We start from the raw sequence: 21,559 nt of genomic DNA on the forward strand, positions 1-21,559 counted from the left end.
TCAACATACAAAAGAACGTAAAATATAATTGTACATTTAGCCACCCTACGTCCATCATCGCTTCTATTGTCTTCAAAAACATATTGTGTGCTTGTCATGATATGTATCAGACGTTTGTTTATTTATGTGTCTCATCTAAAATGCTGGCCAGCAAAATTTTGATCATTAAATTCAACGGCCAAATTGATCTAAATGTTAAAATAATTGTGAATAATAGTGAAGTTAATGTGGTTTTGTTTTCTCTTCATAAAGGAATTTGCATCAGTTCGATGTAAAGTGCGGAGCACCATTAGAAAAAAAACTTGTCGCTGAAGAATGATCAAAAAGTTGCTGGACGCAATAGCTTCAACTAATGCTTTGCAGGATATAGAATCAAAATTAGAGAAACACCAAGAGCCGTCCATTTGAAATCTTCATCATCATCATTTCAACTAAAGGTTTTTTTTAACGAAACGGAAGTTCGCTCGCAGATTCGGTTCGGAACATCTCATTCGTTTTCGCTAAAGCTCGTAGCCGTCATTAATCATGATTCCCATGAAGAATCGCCAAAAATAAAAAATTGGCAAGGGATGAAGAAACGCCGGCAAAAACATAGAATGATAAATTTGTCTTTGTTGCATTTCTTCACACTTTGGCGATTCTTCGTGGTGATTAAACAAATCCTTTGAAATTTATCCTTTTACGAAATTTATCTAAAAGGCGTTATTTGTTCGAAGCTAGTGAATCTATCCTTTTATAAAAGTTACGAAATGCTGCCTGGTTCGATCCTAAGGAAACTCTTATTTTACGTCAGGTAACGGCATCTTGTTCGATCCTAGGGAATTCATACTTTAACGAAAGATCCCGAGGACACTATCATTTTACGAAAGATAATGTAGAGACATTTCAAAAACGTATTTTTACACTTTGGCGTTTCCTCACACTCTGGCGATTTTTCTCTGCTTCGCTTCACACTCTATCGATTTTTCTTGGCAATTCATCATTATGGTTGATTTGTTAAATCAACAAGAAAAATCGCCATAATGTGAAGAAAAACCAAGAAATATCGCCAAAGAGTAAAGAAACTCCAAGGATCATAGAGAATTGAAAATTTGTCTTTATGGCGTTTCTTCACATTTCTGAGACTTTTCTTGATGATTTAACAAATCAACTAAATATGATGAATTGTCAAGAAAAATCGCCAAAGTGTGAAGAAACTCCAAAATATGACAAATCGCCAAATAATACAATATTGTCGATTTGACTATAACTTTTATTTAGAAAAAGATTGTACGGGACAGTATGTACTGCATATCATATAATTCCTCTCTCTTGTGTTTATCTGTGTTCTACGAAGCCAAAATATAATTTCGGACTACAAGTAAACCGTCTCGACTGCCCAGTAGTTATTTTCCTAAGTTCCTAATGAGTGCAAAAAGGCTATTTCAACATTAGTTAGGAAAGCATAATTTTTATGTGAATGTTTCTGAGGTTTTCCATCTTAATATTTTCATGAAGTTACAAATAATCCACAGAAAATTTTATTACCCTAGAACGAGGTCGGAAATACATCAAATAAATCAAATAGAAAACCGACTTGGAAATTGTTATTTTGTCTAAAATTTGATATTAAAATTCTTTGGAAATCGTAACAGCAAGCATAACTGCATGAGCAGGCATCTCAGGATTATAAATCAGGAACTTTGAAATTCGTCTTATTCATATTCTTATCTTATTCCTGACCAGATTCTGTTTTCATGATTGAGCTTAATCATGAGCTTCACTTATACAAAGAGTTGAATTTATTTCCTATGCGAAATTGTAATTTGGCGAAAAAGAATGTTCCGAATCTGCGTTTCGTTTAAAAAAAGCCTTTAGTTGAAATGATGATTGTGAAGATTTCAAATGGACGGCTCTTGGTGTTTCTCTAATTTTTATTCTATATCCTGCAAAGCATTAATTGTAGCTACTGCGTCCAGCAACTTTTTGATCATTCTTCAGCGACAAGTTTTTTTTTTCTAATGGTGCTCCGCACTTTACATCGAACTGATGCAAATTCCTTTATGAAGAGAAAACAAAACCACATTAGCTTCACTATTATTCACAATTATTTTAACATTTAGATCAATTTTGCCGTTGAATTTAATGATCAAAATTTTGCTGGCCAGCATTTTAGATGAGACACATAAATAAACAAACGTCTGATACATATCATGACAAGCACACAATATGTTTTTGAAGACAATAGAAGCGATGATGGACGTAGGGTGGCTAAATGTACAATTATATTTTACGTTCTTTTGTATGTTGAGACGTACTGAACGCTTTCCTATATCGTTCACTGATACAAAACATCTTTTTTCAAACTCAAACGGTTTATATTGCATAAAGGTACTCTTAATTTAGAAGCCGGATGTAATAATTAAAAACCAAGAGAAAATGTAACCAAAACCAAAATTTAGTTTATCCACCCTATATCACATTTTGAAATCGTGACTGCAGCGCCGTCATTGCGACCGCTGAGTTAACTAAATTTAAATTTGTGGATTCCATTGTTGTGGGATAAAGTGTGGGTTAAATAAGATTAATACCTTTGGAAAACCCGAAAACTAAATTTCTTCGACTGTAACTTGAGAAATACTCATCGGATTTCCAAAAACTTTTTTATTCGACGAGGAATGCAATTCACACGATAATTCATGCCGAATTCCATTTAATTTTTGTTATGATTCGCTGGATCATTACAAGTATAGGATTATGACTAGGAGCGATAGACTAGTCATCATCCAGCCACTGTCCCGTGTCCCCATGATACAATGAATTAATTTTTTAATTAATCACAAAAGAATATCTCGTTAGACGATATTTTTGTACAAATTTCAAAAGTCTGTAGCGAAGTGACCTGACCCACCCAAAACTTTAGTAGTTGCCTTGCTGCAATTCTACTTACGGCCGTTTTCTTATAATTTAAAAAATATTTAACTTTCTCATGTCGGTAGGAAGAATATTTCCATACAAAATACGAAGAGAACGGCCGTTGTAACTATAACACTTCAAAGCAATCGCGAAAGTTAAAAATGTGAGATTTCGTTGAGGCTGAAAACGTTCCCTAGCTACGGCCCTGAATAGAATACCAAACGGGTTAATCGTCTACCTCCGACTTTATTTGTTTCAGATTTTCGACATACATTCTCTTCTGACAATTCTATGCAAAACAAGTAAATATTGACTCAACCATTTCATTCAACTGAAATCGTACTTCAATCAATATCATTTCTTTTTGTAAATTGATTTATTGACTTAACAATTAATTTACTGTTTTAGCTTATGACTACTAACATCAAAGTCTTAAATAGTAATATTTGCTTCAACCAGAAATAATTCTAGTTTATTCTCTCGAACAGAATAATTGTAATCTTTTCTTTTTAGTAATTACGTTGTTATTGTTTCGTAGTAAGAACGGAGTAACTCGCCAGTTTGATGCTAATTACTCTGCACAGTGTTCTCTAATTACCGGTAGGTTAACAAAATCTCATTGTTACACATCTAGTGAATGAGGGTTCTCTTCTCGATCTCGTTACACACTTTCATTACAGAACTTAAAAAAACCGTTTGTTTTAGGAATTTGTAATAATCGAGTATGATCGTTGTGAAAACCCCCCATGCATTTACATTATCTACAAATTAAAGAATTTCAGTAATTTACAAATTACAATACCATTTATAAGAAAGTTGACGCAAAGGCTTCAAAATCACGAAAAAAATAATGATCTCAGGGCTTGTACGTTATTCTCGCACTTAGTGTAACCATATAGTGGGGGTAAACCGTTATGGTGATTTCATAGACTTTTTACATAAAATATTACGGGAGAACTGTCAAATGTTCACGAAAATGACATAATTACGAACTTTACGAACCATAATGGCTTACCCTTAGTGTTCTGATTTAATTTACCTCGCAGAAGGAATGTTTTAAAAGGAATGACTAAAAATCCAGGAAACGTTAATAGAAATTGGAGTGCCCATTTAAGTCGACTTTATACAACTCAGGATCATAATGTGTAAAATCGTCAGTAGCATAATAAAAGTTGTGATACACACGATGTGTATTGTCTTCCATTTATGTCACACTTAACATACGACCGCAAGTGACAATTACAAATATAGATCAACCCGAGTATCCGTAAACGGTAAACATCTAAGCTGTCATCTATAGAGAACCCTAACCTCAACTCTGCTTGTTTTGACTAGGGACCTGAATTATCTGGATTACCTGGATTATTTTCATACAGTGTATTAGGTCCTTTATTTTACGTTTCAAAAATGAACCGCTACTGCCTGGTTTATTTTACTCTGCCGTGATTTTGTGTTTTGTCCTTATTAACAAACACCTTACATTTAGCAGATTGCCAATGTATAAAAGCTGAAATGGTAGTTGTTTTTTGTATGGCGTAAGTGTTTAAGCTCATTATTCTAGATGAAGAAAACCATTCAAGCATTTGTTTCCATTTTCAAACCGGAACAAAGTGCCTGCCAATTTTCACTGTACATATTTTCAGGTTAAGTCCTCTGTGTATGATTTTTGACATTTCGAATAACCTTGGTCTTGATCAATAGTTACTGATAAAGCAGTCGATGTCATAATGGTTATTTATGACATCGAGTGCATTAGACTCTAGATGTGTAATTATGACACGAGACCGCAGGCCATCAAACACATCGATAGCCCAGTAAAATACTTTGCAACGAGATTTATTCAACGATACAACGATTTATGCAACGTTGCAACAGTTTGCAAATTTTGCACATTATGATGCTGCTTCAGCATTGCTGAGTTTAAACAATAATTAATAAGATTGTTTGAGTGGAAAAGTGAATCTTTTGCAAACATCAACACTATAGTAATACGAAACTGTACATTTTTCGTCTCTTGTAAAAACAATGCATCCTGAATGACGTTTTTACGTTAAACTTTTGCTGACGTCTTTTACTCACCTTGATTTTAGGAAACTCAAAACCTAAACAAATGTATCAAATTAAGCGAATAGATAGACACGACTCATACAAATTCCTTTATATTGACAGCATTAGAATTACCTATATAAATCAGGCCCGTCTATAGAGAGTGGGGAGAGTACTGGTGGGCAGTCAGTAAACTGTTAGGGAGGTCACACAGACACAGATACGCGGATGACAGACACATCACACTTGACCATAATATGGTATGAATAAAATTCACTTCTAGTGTTGAAATTTGTATATGAAAAATCATCAGAAGTGGATTATAACCTTGCTCATGAACGATAATTGAAACATTCAAAACTTTATCGACTTTGTAGATAATTGATTTGTTTGGCGAAAGATACGTGCATATCTACACCAGCTTTACAACCAATTATTTGTATTTAAAAAAAACGGAGTCACAATATAAACAATTAGTTGTAGAGTTATATTTTTGCGCATCGGAGCTTTGAGTGTCACCCTTTCAGATATCAATACTTTTGTAAGTAAAGGACTTGCGTCAACCTTCTTCTTCTAAGAGGTTTTTGTGTGATATCATCTCTTTTGAAGGTTAGTGTTGATTCAGGATTAATTGATTCGAGTATGCTCTGCGATTTTGTCGAAGGAACCAACACAGCACAGTTCACAGTTCCAAGAATAACCCAAAACCATAAAATTGAAACACTTTTCCAATTGTCCGACATATTTCGAGATAGAAGCACCTACTTCTTTGAGCCACCTAAAGTCAAATAAAAACTCACTTCACAAATTGATAAGTAGCCAAAGCTGTCAACTGACCTCTTGGTCAAAAACATTAGAATAAAGATATTTTTTAAGTGACAGTTAACAGTTAAATAAATGTGATGGGAACTTACTTATTAACGTGGTGCCATGACTTTATCATCAGGCAACTTCGTGTCCACTTTTAGAGGACTCAGCCGATTACCTTTTTCGTTATAGAGACTTTCCAAAACCAAAAGCTTTCAATTCGATTTAAGTTCCCGTGTGTACCTATTACCTCTCTGCGGCCCCGACAACAAAATATTTGATTTGATACTCGATTTAGGAAACGAAATACCAGCCAAAATTCTTATTTGCGCAAAACGAGCCCGAGTCCCGTAGAAAATTAAATTTATCGTATCGAAGTGTTTGTTTTATTTTAATTTGGTGTAACATGACGATATCGAATCATCAATATATACGCTTCGATAGTTCCATTTGAACAGAATAGATATAATATCCGAGCAGACCGTGTAAGTAAAATATTGCAAAGCAAAGAACGAAATGGAAAAATTATGAATAAACTTCCTTGACTGGACGTGTACAGCGTGATTACTTCAAAATTCTAAAATCTTAGCTAAAGTATCGCACGCGTAGAAAGTAATTTATATCGAAATATTCAGAATATAGGTAGGTACCTCACGTCTACGAACAATGAATGTTGACCATTACAACAAGGTGTCCAAAATAATTTATTTTCGCTTGTTAATTGAGATTATCGTCATAACACAATGGAAAAAGTATGAACAAGAATCGATTATTTTGCGTATCATTTTGTACAATACCGGTCCAATCGGTATGCATGCATATATGAATGGAAAAAAGTATTTAACTGAGAAGATTAACGACGAGATCTTCAGTTCGAATTTAGCGTTGAGTGGTAGACATCGAGGAGTGTGTTATTCAGTGGAAAATAAACTGTTAAAGTTAATGATGTTTTTGTAATAGTGTTTTCTGTCCTTAAATCGGTTTGTTTTGCGGAAGAGAAAATAAAGTTTTACTCGAATATCAGAGACTATATAACAACACGCAAGTGTCGACGCATTGTTTGAATTTAATCTATACCTAAACGATGGATGTGAATCAATTTCGTGAATTTGCCAAATCTGCTGTGGATTTTGTTGCTGATTATTTGGAAAACATTCGTGATAGGTGAGCCAGCGTCACTGTTTGTATTAAATAATCTGTGTCCCTAAATCAGGGAGATTTTCACTTACAAGTGTTGACGCAAAACTTGATCTCCTAGAATTTCCCTAGCGTCACGTCACGATTACATCCGAATGGTATTTAAAGGAAACCAGAATTGAAGAATTTTTGGGAACTTTTGGGAATGTTCTCTAAAATAGGTTCTGTCTAAATATACTTTGTGTAGACAAGTTTTAATTTTCAAATTTTACTTCAACTAATAAGTGAAAATCGCAATCTACCAATTCTATTAATATGAATTACGAACACCAAACTTATGAAAACTTGATTCAGTTTTATCAATTGTCTTCTTTGTAAGCTCGCTCTATCTAATCATATTGCTCAATGATAAAATAATGAATTCATGTTATATCACTGATGAAGAGCGCGCGTGCAACTAAATGTATCCGCATGGGCCATATTAATTCAAGCGATTGGTCATACGATCTATTCTGTACTTCTGTAGTTTCGTTGGGTTTTGTTACGCTGTCCTTGACGTATTATGTGGATGTGATTTGTAAGTAGGATACTTTTGATACTTGATCCTTGATACTTTTAGAAATTTTCCACAATTTTCAAAAGTTTCGCAAAGCTTCAGAAAATTTCGCAAATAGGCCCTGACTTAATGGCTCTGACCAGGTGAGACAGTGTCATTGTGCCTTTTTAACCTGCCACACATGGCAAGCATATGAACAGTTTTACTATCTGATCTATTACTTCATTTGATCAAAGATTTTCAGAGATTGATTTCGGAAATCTTTTACTTCATTTGTTTCGAACATGATTTTTGCTATACAAGACCTCCCATTAGGCCGAGTTTGTCGTTAATTATTGCTGTCGTTGTCGATAACAGATGACAGCCGTCTGTAACATGTTAAATCCGTGAAATAAGTGGATATCTAAATGATTTAAAAAAAAAATATCTGAAACGTCAATAGATTTTTTGTCCGGAGTTCTTTTGACTGAATGCCACAATTTTTATCAAAAAAAGGTTCTGTCGAAGCAGATATTTGTAAATTTCGTTGACAAAGGATTTTAACATTTTCCGAATTTGTTATAATTCCTTCAACTTGAACAGAATCTCCACAGAACGTCAAAGATATTTGATTTGTTTGTGGTGCTCCCCTTTCACAGACTATTTTTATGCCTGAGCTTTGTTTGCATGTCTTCTGTAGACTTCACTGACTTAACCCTTAACCAATAAAATAAGTGAGATCTAAGATGTGAGGAGATGTCGTAGTGGAGATTTGCTCAGAGAATTTTCATCTCCCTACATCTCCGTATCGTTAGGAACCATTTCGAAGACTATTCTTATACCCCAGCTATGTTTGTATGTCTTCTGTAGACTTCACTGACTGAATTCAAACAAGCTACGCACGTCCTCGTTTGCACGAAATGTATCAAGCAAGAGCGAATTTTCAAGATATTTTTGACATATCTTTAACGCTTTTTGGAAATATTTTCTTTTCTCACTTATTTCAAGTTTCCTCAAATTTTATCCTCTTTTCCTTGAACTCGTCAAGACCTTTCCAAGTTACCTCAATTTATTGAAATTGTACCACTTTCAGATGAAATTCGAGGAAATTGTAGCGGTTTATGCAGCGCTGGCAAAAATGATCAAATTTTATCCTATTTCCTAAAACTCATCGAGGACTCACGAGTTATCGCATGTTAAAATCCATTTTTTGAATTCCATTCTTTTGCATTTGCTTACTCTTGTAGTGCGTTGTTACAGGCAATTGTGTTAAAATAAACTAAGGTTTCATTGATAAAATATCGCATTCCAATAATGGGCGAAAGAATAGAATTTTATCCATTGCGTCACGGACGTTCCAAAGTGGGCCAGCAGACAGTTAATAAAATCTGTTGTTGGAGTGCGTTGGTAGAAATTATAGGTGTTCGCAGGCTACTAGCATGAACACTGAATTGACAAGTGTCAAATTTGGAGGCTTAGGATTGCTTGCATTGTATGCTTTGACCCTTTCAATGTAAACAATTCATCTATCTTTCCACAAGAAGCGCAGTGCCTCTGCTGCGATTTATTTAGTCTCCGAATATTTTCTATGTTTGTTTATGCTAGAAGCAGTGCTGTGTTCACTGGCGATATTAAGAATTAGTTTCTTTTTGACTTATTAGACATATAAGTTGGGTGATTTTTTGTACAATTAACATGAATTCAATAGATCACTCCATTACGTGTTTTATGTTTCCGTGACGAATTAATTTTCAATCAATCTTTCGATCAAGATTTTACTTGTTCCGCTTATTTCCAAACGAAAAAAAATGGTCAAAGTAGCAGAACAGCTTTGAAGAAATTTGCTACTTCATCTGCTGTTGCAATCTCCGCAGAATTTATCTAAATCAAATTGAATTTCTCTAACTCAGTTGCAGACATTCCAATTAATCTTCCCATCAATTACTTATTCAGTGTAACTTCATTTATTGATATTTAGACCAGTACTTCCATCTGTGGAACCAGGCTATCTGCACAAACTAGTACCGGACGAAGTTCCTGAACAGCCCGAACAATGGCAGGAAGTGATGAAGGACATGGAACGGGTTATATTGCCGGGAGTTACACACTGGTGTGTAAAACGTTTTTTTTCTTCGGTTATTCAAGAAAGCTATTTTATTTCCACAAATATTTTCGCATTCCAGGCAGTCACCGAATTTTCATGCATATTATCCGACAGCCACAAGTTTTCCATCGATTGTCGGAGAAATGATTGCATCTGGATTGGGAATCATAGGATTTAGTTGGGTATGCTACTGTTTTGTACAAATTATCTTTGCTCCATTTAACATTGGCAAATTTGTCTGTCTTTTAGATTTGCAGTCCTGCGTGTACCGAACTTGAAGTGGTCCTTATGGATTGGCTCGGAAAATTTCTTGACTTACCCGCTTCTTTCTTAAATTGCTCCGAAGGACCTGGAGGTGGTGTTATTCAAGGATCTGCCAGTGAAGCCATTTTGGTCGCAATTTTAGCTGCACGTGAACAGACCGTACGAAGGGTGAAATTGGAGCACCCGGAAATGTCAGAGAGCGAAATTCGTGGCAAACTGGTTTCATATTCGAGCGATCAAAGTAATAGCTGTGTTGAGAAAGCTGGTCTCCTTGCTGCCGTTCCTATCAGACTCATAAAAGCCGACGACAATGGTTCACTGCGTGGGGAAGAACTTGAAAAAACAGTTTTAACTGACATTGAAAATGGATTGATTCCAATAATTTGTATCGCAACGTTTGGAACAACAGGAACCTGTGCATACGACCACATGGATGAGTTGGGTCCGATTTGTAAAAAATACAATATTTGGTTGCATATTGACGCGGCCTATGCTGGTGCGGCACTATGTTGTCCTGAATATCGACCACTGATGAGCGGCATCGACTGGGCAGATTCGTTCAATTTCAATTTGCACAAATGGATGATGGTAAATTTCGACTGCTGTGCTATGTGGCTGAAAAATGCGGACACTCTAGTGGAGGCATTCTCAGTGGATCGAATCTATTTGAATCATCAATTCCAAGGTCAGTCAAAGGCCCCCGATTACAGACATTGGCAAATCCCATTGGGAAGACGATTTAGGGCACTGAAAGTTTGGATAGTTTTACGGACGATTGGCGCGGAGAATATACGGAATAATATACGCAAGCACATCCACTTGGCAGAACTGTTCGAGAATTATGTGAAAATGGACGATCGATTTGAAATTGTCAGTGCGAGAAGTATGGGTTTGGTTTGCTTTAGGTTGAAAGGAGATTGCAGCCTGACGCGGCAATTGTTGGAGAAAATTACCGAACGGAAGCAGATCTACATGATACAGGCAAAGTGTAACGAAAAGTTGATGATGAGATTTGTGGTGGCTGGACTAGATCCGAACGAAAAGGACATTGAATTTGCGTGGAATGAAATCGTTGGTCAAACATGCGAACTGTTACAGCCGAGAAAATTAGCGGTTGATGATAGTGTCATCGATAAAGTGGCAAACAATTTCGCCACAATTCTGACAACAGCTTCCCACCAAGAAAAGTTGAAATGAGATTTGAGTTCTTATGCAAAACAGATACGCACGAACGCAACGACAATATCGGTGCAATTTCATCTCATCTGTATTTTACACAAAATGATGACCTACAAATTTGGTTACCACTGTTATGTGCTGGTAGAGTACAATATCCGGAATGTTAACTATATTTACTTATATATTACATTGCAGTTCATTCGAACTTCAATCACATTGAGAGTTGTTTTATTACACGAAATTAAGTCAATTTTTTAAAACAAAAACTTTCTTATTTTTATAATAAATGGTTAGGTGAAGACGCTGTGTACACCTTAATGTTGTCTTTAATTAATTTAAGTAAATTCTTTATTAATAAATATTTACCTTTGATTCGTTGATGTTCTTCTTAAAAGCATTGGCTTTGCTTGCGGTTGGTTTTATTTACTAACGAAAGTGGCGTTAAAGAGGAAAAAACGGTCATGCGTTGATTTCACGGGACCATAGGTGTCAAGAGAGCGCTGGAGGACCTGATTCTGAACTGGCCAAATAAACAACGAAACTTTGCTTAAGTAATTTTCAATAAGTCGAAGAATGAATAAATGACGCGTACCATATTTACCGGTAATAATTTATTACCCAAAAAACAACTAACAGTGGAAGTGTGATGCAAGTCCATTTATCCACTTACAGAAGAACTGATATCGGAATGTATGAATGTATTTCTTCCAGGACATATTTTCCGTTTTCCTTACAGTGATTTCCTCAACATCTGTCACTTGTGACGCACCTTCCTTACAATGCAATAGTACCTTATTTAAAATATATTATTTTTAATAACCAATTCTTTGAATCACTAGTTTACCCTTTTCTCATCATCTGCTATTTGTGACGTATTTCTTCTGCGTGTCGAAGCTGAATACGTCAGACCCACCGATATCAGTTCTTTTGTAAGAGTATAAAGGGACTTGCGTCACACTTCCACTGTTAGTGGGTTTTGGGTGATTTCAGTTTTGCAATTGTTGCGTCATCTTTTCGATCAAATTTCCATTAAAACATACCCGTACGATTGTATCCACCGCTTAAACTCAGCCAAAAGATGCGTCTAGACACTGAAAACGGTCACAACGTCCAAACGATATTTGAGAAAAGCCCTGAAGCACGTGAAGGCTGGAATATCTGGCTCTATCTGCCATATTTTCCCATATGTGTCGCACATAGCTCAGTTGCTTAACACGCTCATAGCTCCGAAATTATTGGCTTTTATGAAAATTCCTTCAAATTAGTTTCTTAGAATAAGGGATGTGACACCCCTCTAACTAAAGATGTTATCGTAAAGCTCCTCAATAGTGTATACTTTCGAACTAATTTATTTCACCGGAAACGTACACACATTTAAACTAAAGCGTTTCCGCTAAAACGTAATTTTTAAGATTACCGCCGACATTTTATTTCTACTGGGTCATCCCTTTTGAACCTCACATCACACCAAACGACAATATTGTTGTTTATTTACATGATTGGTCACCATAAATTTTTCATAAATTCGTTTGCTTTGATGAATATTTAAAGTAAACCGTTGATTGTAATGTTAAAAAAACACAAAAAGCACATTTCCGCACAAAATCTGATTTAAATCACATCGAAATCACCGAAATTATTACATTTTTCACAACCGACACTAAATTTTTGCTTTGGTGATTTGACGTTTCAAAAACAGTACTCATGTTCGACTCATATTCGACTAAGTTCAAGGTGGATGTGATTTGGGTGTGAAATTGAGTGGGAAGTGCTATTTTCATCGATTTTCTTTTTGTAAAATCTTTTAAATATGACAATATTATGAGAATGCCCGATGTACGACTTTCTTATTTTTCGTATTTCTGCTGATATTTGACAAAAAATCGCGAAAAGAATCGATTAGTCCCTCCCTTATTACGACTTTGACAAACCCTGAGAATTTCAGCCAAATCCGCTGAGTAATTGAAAAGTTTGAAAGGTTGGTAAGATTCATCAATGTCAAGATCTATGAAAAGCCGTTTCTTTATACAAACTTCCAAAGTTTGAAATTATGCCCGCACGTTAGTAAGCGGGCGTGACGCAAGTCCACTACCAAAAATGCTTTAACAAAATTTTTTTGAGGACGGCGGAGCATATATGCAGCTATTTTTTGACTTCTCTATCTTAACTCCAACGGGATTTGGGATATTTTCGAAACGAGTGAGGTGTTCCAAGGTTGGTTCCCAAATTTTGGGATGACAGATGATTCCTCTGACACTTCCTAAATTCCATCAGATTTTTCGATGGATTTGGGTTATTTTCGACATGAGTGAGGTGTTCCAAGGTTGGTTCCAAAATTTTGGGATGACAGATGATTCCTCTGGCACTTCCTAACTTTCATGGGATTTTTTGATTGATTTGGGTTATTTTCGACATGAGTGAGGTGTTCCAAGGTTGGTTCCTAAATTTTGTGATGACAGATGATTCCTCTGGCACTTCCTAACTTCCATCGGATTTTTCGACGGATTTGGGATATTTTCGACATGAGTGAGGTGTACCAAGATTGGTTTCTATATTTTGGGATTCAGACTGATTTCTCTAGAATTTTTTAATTTCCATAAGGTTTTTTGATGTTGTCGAATTGACATACTTACAAAAGTGGTGATATTAATCGAAAAACCCTTACAGGGTAAATGTGACGCAAGTCCTTTATATTACTTACAAAATAACTGATATCGCTGAGGGTGACGCATTGTGCATCGTACGCAAAAGTTTTATCAACAAAAAATGACTCAAAAAATTTGTGAAAGAAAATTTTACAACAAGAAGTGGCAGATGTTGAGGAACGTATTGTTAGGAAAATGGTGGAAAAATGTACTGAAAGAATTTAAACGAAAGAAAACCGAATACCCTTTAGATCCCCCAATCAGTTCTATCGCAGCCACAGAAGAACTCTAGGGAGCCTTGGTCCGGGTGCTAAGGACTGCACGGTTGAAAATCAAAAATTTTTGTGGAGAGTGGTTCAGGGTCACAAGCAGACTAAGAATATCCAGAAATATCAAGAGACTCCTGTAACATTGTGCGAATAGCCAAAGTATCATAAAGTAACTATTCTCAAAATGTGCGAATAGCAATTTCGTTTTATTTATTAATTTATTGAAATAAGCCGGTTCTTTAAGTGAAAACTGAAGAAATCCAGTAAATTCAATGAATTAAGGACTTTACACAAAATAGGACAATTTATAGTATGTTACGTCACTGTTTGTAAATATTTGTTTAGGCAAGTGTGAGGTTTGCAGAACGAGCCGAAGGCGAGTGGAGTAAACACACGTGTTTGTGGACTGTAAGTGCATTTTCACTGTTACAAGCAGTGATGTAAAGTGCACTTTACCGTGCATAAGCATGTAAAACTAATATGACTGAACCACTTTACCCGAGGATTCTAGTGGTGTTTCCACCAATTCAAGATAACTTAATACACTTTCAATCGTTTTATTAGGTTTGAGTTTGAGCTGTGGATAATAGTTTCGACCAACTGAGTGTAACACATTCACTCACAGTAAATTAAACTAATAGTTCAAGGTTGTTACCATAGAATATAAATGCAACTTTGCATTTGTACATAATCACAAACAGAGTATACATTCTGGATAATGTTGAATGCGATGTGTCTCTATTATAGTACACACGTAAATGTAACATATTCACAAAGAAAATTAATGGAAAATATTATCTGTTCTTTGCCAGAGCCAGAGCACCTAACAAAAACACATAGAGCGCATAAACATCTTTATGAGTTTTATGATCATACTAAACGAAATAGAAGAAGTTTTCATCTCTTATGTACTTTCGTTGAAGCAATAAAGAGTCTTCTTTTCTATCCTAATCGTTCGCATCTTAAATATAAAATGCATATAAATGTACCACTTATTGGATGTTTCGCATCATAAGATGCTTTCTTAGACATAAATGTTAACCCCGCAGAGAGTTTTCGCTAGAAGAGGAAAAAACCAAAAAAAAAAAGGAAAACTTCGTTCGGGAAAAAGGCGTTGGCACTTTCCCATAGCAACGATACATGAAGAGGTGGGTGGAGCACACCACAGGATGAAAGCGATTGCCAGATCATACAGTCAAACAGGGGAATTTGTTATGTATGTGGTATATTGAATGTTGCGCATGTTCGCCGGGAACATAGAATATGGATGAAATGGTGACGACAGATATTGTGGAAAATGTTTTATTGAAAAAATAAATTCATATGAGGTTTTATAGGTTTTATTAAAGAAGATGTGTTGTGTAATTTAAAATATGGCTGTGTGACTTTATGTTACTTTCTTCATAATTTAGTGGTTTATGTTTTTATGTTTGGTTTCGTTTATTTATGGTCGAGCTTCGAGCATCTCTACATCTACTCTTTTATATACGTTAGCGATGTTTATAAATGGATAGATAGACGATATCCACAAAAACCTATGTTTGCCATTAATTTAGTTAGATTTTTAATTTAACATTGGTGACGGTAGACACACACCATTATCTACATATGGTTACTACTCGCAAAGAACGAAAGGATGTCACGAAAATGGAAATGATTGTAAATTCGCTTAATGGAAATAGTTATTTACTAAATAGCCTCAAGACGAACAACACACACTCTACGGATAATAGCAGCAGATTCAAAATGACCCAAAATTATATCGGCTAAATTTGAAGTTTTTGAACAAAATTCGACTGGACCACGGGAACCACCCGGAACCACTTGCAAAAATCAAGCAAAATTTCGACTCTGCCGCTCTTAGAGTAATTATAATTACTATAAGCTGCCGCTATTATCCGCAGAGTGTGTGTTGTTTGTATTGAGGCTATTTATTATTTACGTATGCGTCTTGAACGATTGATTCAAACAAAAGTGCTTTGAGTGACAGCTGTCAAATAAGGTACTATTTTGTATGAAAACATTTTCCAAATTTTTTTACACCGCCAAAATTTGATTGAGTGACTCTTCAGTTTCAGTACTCTATTTAGATAATAAATATTTTGGTACTGTCTACATGCGGCCATGAAAGTAACTTTTACTGTGGTGAACGTTAGATTTTAGGCAATTTTGCGACTTTTAGCCCGAAGGAAGTAAGGGCGACACGCGAAAGTATATCAGTCCCCTGCGTTAGTACTTCTGAGTTAGTACAACGATCGAAGGAAATTTGGAAATTGTATTTCGAGGGTGTTGTTTGTGGCCAGAGCGTAGCGAGGTGAACTTTTTTTTTTCGAGGTAAACACAACGTTTTTCACAACAAAGACTTCCGAAGTTTCAGCGACGGAGAGAAAATGCATATTCTCTCGTCTGCGTTGAAAAAAATGTTGTTGACAGACTATTCTTCAAAATTCCTCTGCAAAATATGAATTATTAGTCCAGCCCCCAGTACAAGTTAAGTTTAAGTTTAAGTTTTATAGATATTTTTTTGTGATCTGATGTGATTGAGCACGAAATACTGTGGAACTTAATTTTTTATGGAAAATCCATTTTCCGACAGGAAAAGCGGTATATATATGAAAAAATTAAGAGTCAAATATCTACCGAACGTGACAACTTATTTCGAATTTTTTCTTAAAAAGTCTGAATAAATCCAAAAATTTTGTGGAACTTCTTTTTTCATGTGAAACAAAATTGCGTCGATGTGGAAAATGGAGATTTTCCCAGAAAAGTGACCCGAAAAATTCCTAAACTTTGAGTTCATCTCAGGATAAGCCAGCGTTTCCAGAGTTTCTTGAAGTGATATTTTCCAAGATTATTTAGTAAATTTTTTCAGCAATCAGGTTTCAGATCAATTCGGGTCAAATCAAAATTCATGACATCAACCCAGGCTTTTTCAGGTAATTGAAGGTTTGGGGTCAGTTTCGAGTTTTTTTTTGTTATAAAAGTAATATGTCCTAACAAGAACCTGTCGAACCTGAGCGTTGCAGCGTATCGTTGTGACAGCAGCCAAAAGATATTTTGTCACAAATGTCACAACTGTCACAAATATTTGTTTCTCAATTGTTATTTGATCTGAGCCATTAGGGTGGTTCTATTTTCGTATATTATTTTGATATTTAATTCCCGATTCCCTAATGGATGTAGAACGTTGTCGAAACATAATCAAAACAAGTCGATTAAATATCTTCTCTAATCGTGTCTGAAGTTAATGAAATAGGCGTTCTCCAGTTATCCCTAATTCAAATTCACCTCAAGAAAATATATCGAAAGAAGTTTCGCCGATTTGTCTCACTTAAAGATGTTTCTATATAACAACCACCGCAAAGTAATATTGTATACAATTCACATAACAGTCACATTCAATTAATGTCGCTTTGCATACGATTATTGTTAATTGTATATAGTGATTTAGGTGTACATACGTACATAATATACCATTTTGTGACACTATACACATTGTCATTCAAACACAAAACTTTACATCTCCGTCGTATATGTAACAACGCACACATTTATTCACTCGTTCAAATCGCATACACAGCACAAAAAAAAAGAACTCGAACCATTTATCCATCCATTTCCACACAAAATTTCCACCGAGAGAACATTCAATGTTTGAAATTCGTCGCAGTCGCCAGCAGTAGAGTTTCCAAACACAAAATGGCCCCTGCAAGTTATGCAAAGTAATAAGCCGTTCATTTTTTCCCGTTCATTCATGATATACTATACAGCGCGAATCAACTTAAATATTGCCGATGTTTGCGCTAAATCAAGTTTCAAAATAATAAACTTTTAGGGGCCACTTTATTGTTTAAAATTTGCATTAATTAAGAGTTTACTCTGGCTGCGAACCCCGTTCCGTTTTAATTCATAATTAAAATCACTTTTCTATTGATGGTAGATGAAAATGGTGTGCGGTGTTTTTTTTGTTGTTGCTCTCGTCTATACTCCATAACTTGATGTTATACTTTTCTAAATGAACATTTTCCATCGTTAGTGGAGTGTTTCAGATCGGCTCGGGATACATTTCGTGTGTTTAGCTTTTTATACGGTTGGTTGTTTGTTTTTATGGTGTTTTACGGGTGATGTTTTAATGTGTATTGTCGGGAAGGATACAAAAAAAAACTTTTATTTTATTTGGTAACTTTTTTTTGGTGTTGCTTAGGGGACATAACGCATTTTGTGGTTGTGTAGTACGATAAAGTTGGACTGTTATGAGCTTGTTTTTGCGTATCTAGTTTAAATGCCGGAAAAAGTGTTCGTGATTTTCGAATTATTATTTCTTTGAAACGAAAACAATACCAAAAAACAGTGTGTTGTGGCTGAAACCGCGTCGCTTAAAACGAAATTTGTGAAAATAGAAACAAAAAACCATTTCGTTTATCGACAATATAGATGAGAGTCAATTGAATTTTACTGCGTGAGAGAGTAAATTGAAAATCACAATTAAACAAGCAGAAAGAAACTCTTCCTATTTCTACACTTCATAACTGAACACCGTCAACACACTTAGCCAAAAGCACAAATACCTCTGTTTAGTAATAAATATTATGAAACGCATATGATATGTATAAGTATATATACACTTCGTCAAGATAAGCTACTTATGTGTTTAATGTTTCTTTTTTTTTCGTCCAAAAAGATAAGAGCAAAATATTGTCAGAGAAGTATCGATGTAGTCCTCTTTCACATACAATACCCTGATAGTGTACTCTAATAAGAAGTCATACACACGATGAAAATTGTGTTTTTAATTAGTGAATAAAGTGATAAAATTGGAATTAAATCAAATCATAGCATTTTATTGGCTATTGATTGGTTGGAATCGATTTCATTAAAAAAATATTTTTTTTTTTGGAAACATTCAGTGTGAGTAAATTCAGCAAAGACAGAGGAATAATGAGGCTCATAATTCTAAATAATATGTGCGTGTAGTTCTAAGCGATTACACGGATTATCAGTGTGCGTAGAAGTAGTCCATTCACAAAATCCGACACCTTAATCAATTATTCGGCGACAAAAAAGTAACTTTTAAAGTGACCGGCGCGGTGCATCATTTAGATGCTAAAAATTCCCATCACTCCAAAAGACACCTCTCTTGTGTTTCATGGTTTATACAGACTGTTGAACGCTATATCAACCAAGACGGATGAAAAAAATGAAAATAATTGTTATGATTGTGAAGTTAAGTGAATATCTGTGTGTTTCATCGTAAACTAAATGTCGGTTTGTGTAACATCGCAGGCAGGAGTTGCCATGTCAATTTCTCATATGCCAAAACCCTCATCCATTATGCAGGGATTACCGCATCATTTGCAATCCTCTTTAGTACAAAATAATATGTTTGGAATGGATAATGCACACCGAAATTTGGACGAACCGAATCCGGATATGCTGTTGGCGTTACTTGCTAGAAATAAGGCTTTAGAAGGTGAGCTGGAAATTTTTGGAACATTTTCTTTCTTTCTGTGTTTTATGCGTTTTGGGATTATAAAATTTGGATTTTCTTAAATATTACACAAACAACTCGCACCTGGAATCCAGGTCCTGGATTCGTCGTCGGTTTAAATATTCCATTTAGTTGTAAAACAAACAATCATTTCTTACTCTTGAATTTCATACATTCGTACCACATTGCACATTACGTGGTACCGCGTGCTAGCTTACTGACTTAAATTAATTAATATCTTCGATTATTGGCGAAAACAATCAGATCTCACCCACAAATAACAAATCAATCCTGTGTAATTTGTCATCCAAATGGGCTTAGATGTACATTACTATAAGTAAGTTGTTCAATACGCTGGGTGGTATATAAAATCAACGAGAGGTGTACGCATAACCAATTCTTTGAAAGTTATGCAAAGGTCGTAATGTGCAAAAATTCTCCAATTTCTGCGAAAATTAACTTATTTCTTATTCTCTTTTAATCGCGTGGCGCCGGATAGTCTGGCACACGAAGAAAAATAATCAGATTTTCAAAATCACGTTTTTACAACCAAATATTTGTAAAGCATGGATCGCACTACACTCCGTTTAGGAATCGGTTCATTAGTTTTACATGACAATTAAACAGAAGCCAGTGAGTAGTGTTCAATTCTTGATCGTGAACGGAAGGCAAAGCCAAATGAAAATGGAAAATTTTTTTGTACACGGAGACTGTGCGATTCGTGCTATCATCAACTTAATTTCTCGTTTCGTGAAATTTTGGTAGCGATAAATCGTGTCCTTGTTGCCCATTCCAATAGTCAAATTTTTAGATTATTTCCTTAAAACGAAATTAGGAAATTAGGTTTCGTTCATTTTCTTAGGTGGAAAACACACGAGCAATTTTGCATTGATGGGGTCGACAATTATGCTGCGTTTTCCATTGTAATTCGATTTTCACCACCATAATTGTCCATCCCATCAATGCAAAATTGCTCGTGTGCTTTCGGCCTTAAGGTCGTACGAGCAGTTGTCCAAATGATTTATAGTTTCCATGCGGGTGTGTGTGATGTGATTTTTGTTGACGACTCTCTCCATTCAGTCTACCTCAAATCAAATTCATCTAATTCATTTATCCATCCCGCACTGTCTATCAAGAAATCATTTTATGTAAAATTGTATTGGAACTGATGATTTCGTTTCGTTCAGAAAAACGGTCAATACCACCATACAAACCTATGGGAGAAAATTGGAAATTGCAACTCGACCGAAATCGATGTTTCTTACATCGGTTAACAGATAACTATTTAATGCCATAGGACAAAATAACAGAATTTTTAACCTAATTTAGACCCTCGACATGAAAAGTTGTATAAGTTGTGAACGGTTAATTTTAGACACTTTCGCTTTGTCGTCCTCACTTCGATCGGAAATCGCGAAAACGTTGCATGCAACTCAATGATAGTGCCTTAATAGTTATTTATGCCACCGAGTAATACATGCTATTTAGGCACTAGATGTGTCAATTGACAATGGAGGACGTAGGTCGAGTGTGACAATACACATCGTGTTCCTATAAGAACATGAATCACTGAGGTGCTACAATGTTTTTCTCTAAACAGCCTCGATGAAGCTGTTTATTTTTCTCAATAGAGGCAACGAAAGTTTCACTTTTTGTCACTGACCTGCGAAAAAAGCTAGTATTACTCTCAGGCATAAATAACTATTTTTCCATAATTTATCTTGTGAAGTTGATCTATCGCTGCTTTCATCTTTTCTTGTTCAAACATAGAAAATCTCAAGTGGTGAATATAGCTGCCGTCGGACGGGTCTATACCTTAATTAAAGCATGCACATTATTTTTCAATAGGGATGGGATTCGTTCAAAATTATCGATAATATCAATCGAAAGAAATTATCGATAACCGATTAATCATATCGTTATCGATAATTTAATAATTATCGATAATTATCAAAATGTCGATATTTTGATATTTATCCGAAAATTCATGATAGTATACCGATATATCGGAATATATCGATAAATATCGGATTTTCGGACTTTCGGATTTTCCTAGTCAAATAAGTGTTTCCACTTTATGCTATTTTGGCGCAAAAATTGACAACGCCTTAGCGAATTCAAACTTTGCGCCAACATATCATGGACTGGGAATCACTTAATTGACTGGGAGCATCGATGACCTTAACAACT

The 21,559-nt window shown here is 35.3% G+C and overlaps 2 protein-coding genes across 6 annotated transcripts in view; both read left to right on the forward strand.

Annotated features, from left to right (window-relative positions):
* The first annotated feature begins 6,623 nt into the window (after positions 1 to 6,623).
* Positions 6,624 to 11,339, forward strand: LOC119072248 (3,4-dihydroxyphenylacetaldehyde synthase 2-like). Of its 3 annotated transcripts, none has more exons than XM_037177430.1 (5): positions 6,624 to 6,666; positions 6,745 to 6,912; positions 9,399 to 9,530; positions 9,604 to 9,706; positions 9,774 to 11,339. In XM_037177430.1, exons 2-5 carry the CDS (start codon positions 6,833 to 6,835, stop codon positions 10,983 to 10,985), a joined length of 1,527 nt encoding a protein of 508 aa, XP_037033325.1. In that variant the 5' UTR covers positions 6,624 to 6,666; positions 6,745 to 6,832; the 3' UTR covers positions 10,986 to 11,339. The 3 variants fall into 3 exon arrangements, with proteins under 3 accessions (XP_037033325.1, XP_037033326.1, XP_037033323.1); XM_037177431.1 differs by having other exon boundaries at positions 6,626 to 6,666; positions 6,773 to 6,912; XM_037177428.1 differs by having other exon boundaries at positions 6,632 to 6,912.
* A 6,208-nt stretch (positions 11,340 to 17,547) lies between these two features.
* Positions 17,548 to 21,559, forward strand: part of LOC119072256 (LIM/homeobox protein Lhx3) — a 54,219-nt gene continuing 50,207 nt past the window's right edge. For all 3 annotated transcript variants that reach the window (XM_037177439.1, XM_037177440.1, XM_037177444.1), the window contains exon 1: positions 17,548 to 19,351. In XM_037177439.1, coding sequence (XP_037033334.1) covers positions 19,141 to 19,351 — 211 coding nt within the window. In that variant the 5' untranslated portion in view covers positions 17,548 to 19,140. The remainder of the gene's footprint in view (positions 19,352 to 21,559) is intronic.

This window comes from Bradysia coprophila (genome assembly GCF_014529535.1).
Source record: "Bradysia coprophila strain Holo2 chromosome IV unlocalized genomic scaffold, BU_Bcop_v1 contig_81, whole genome shotgun sequence".
NCBI lineage: Eukaryota > Metazoa > Arthropoda > Insecta > Diptera > Sciaridae > Bradysia > Bradysia coprophila.

What these genes read in the sequence shown, in the direction of transcription:
- LOC119072248 (XM_037177430.1), top strand. Translation starts at nt 6,833, where the DNA reads ATGGATGTGAATCAATTTCGTGAATTTGCCAAATCTGCTGTGGATTTT. An exon ending in TTGGAAAACATTCGTGATAG is followed by an intron (nt 6,913 to 9,398) that starts GTGAGCCAGCGT and finishes ATTGATATTTAG; the next exon opens with ACCAGTACTTCCATCTGTGG. An exon ending in TTGCCGGGAGTTACACACTG is followed by an intron (nt 9,531 to 9,603) that starts GTGTGTAAAACG and finishes TTCGCATTCCAG; the next exon opens with GCAGTCACCGAATTTTCATG.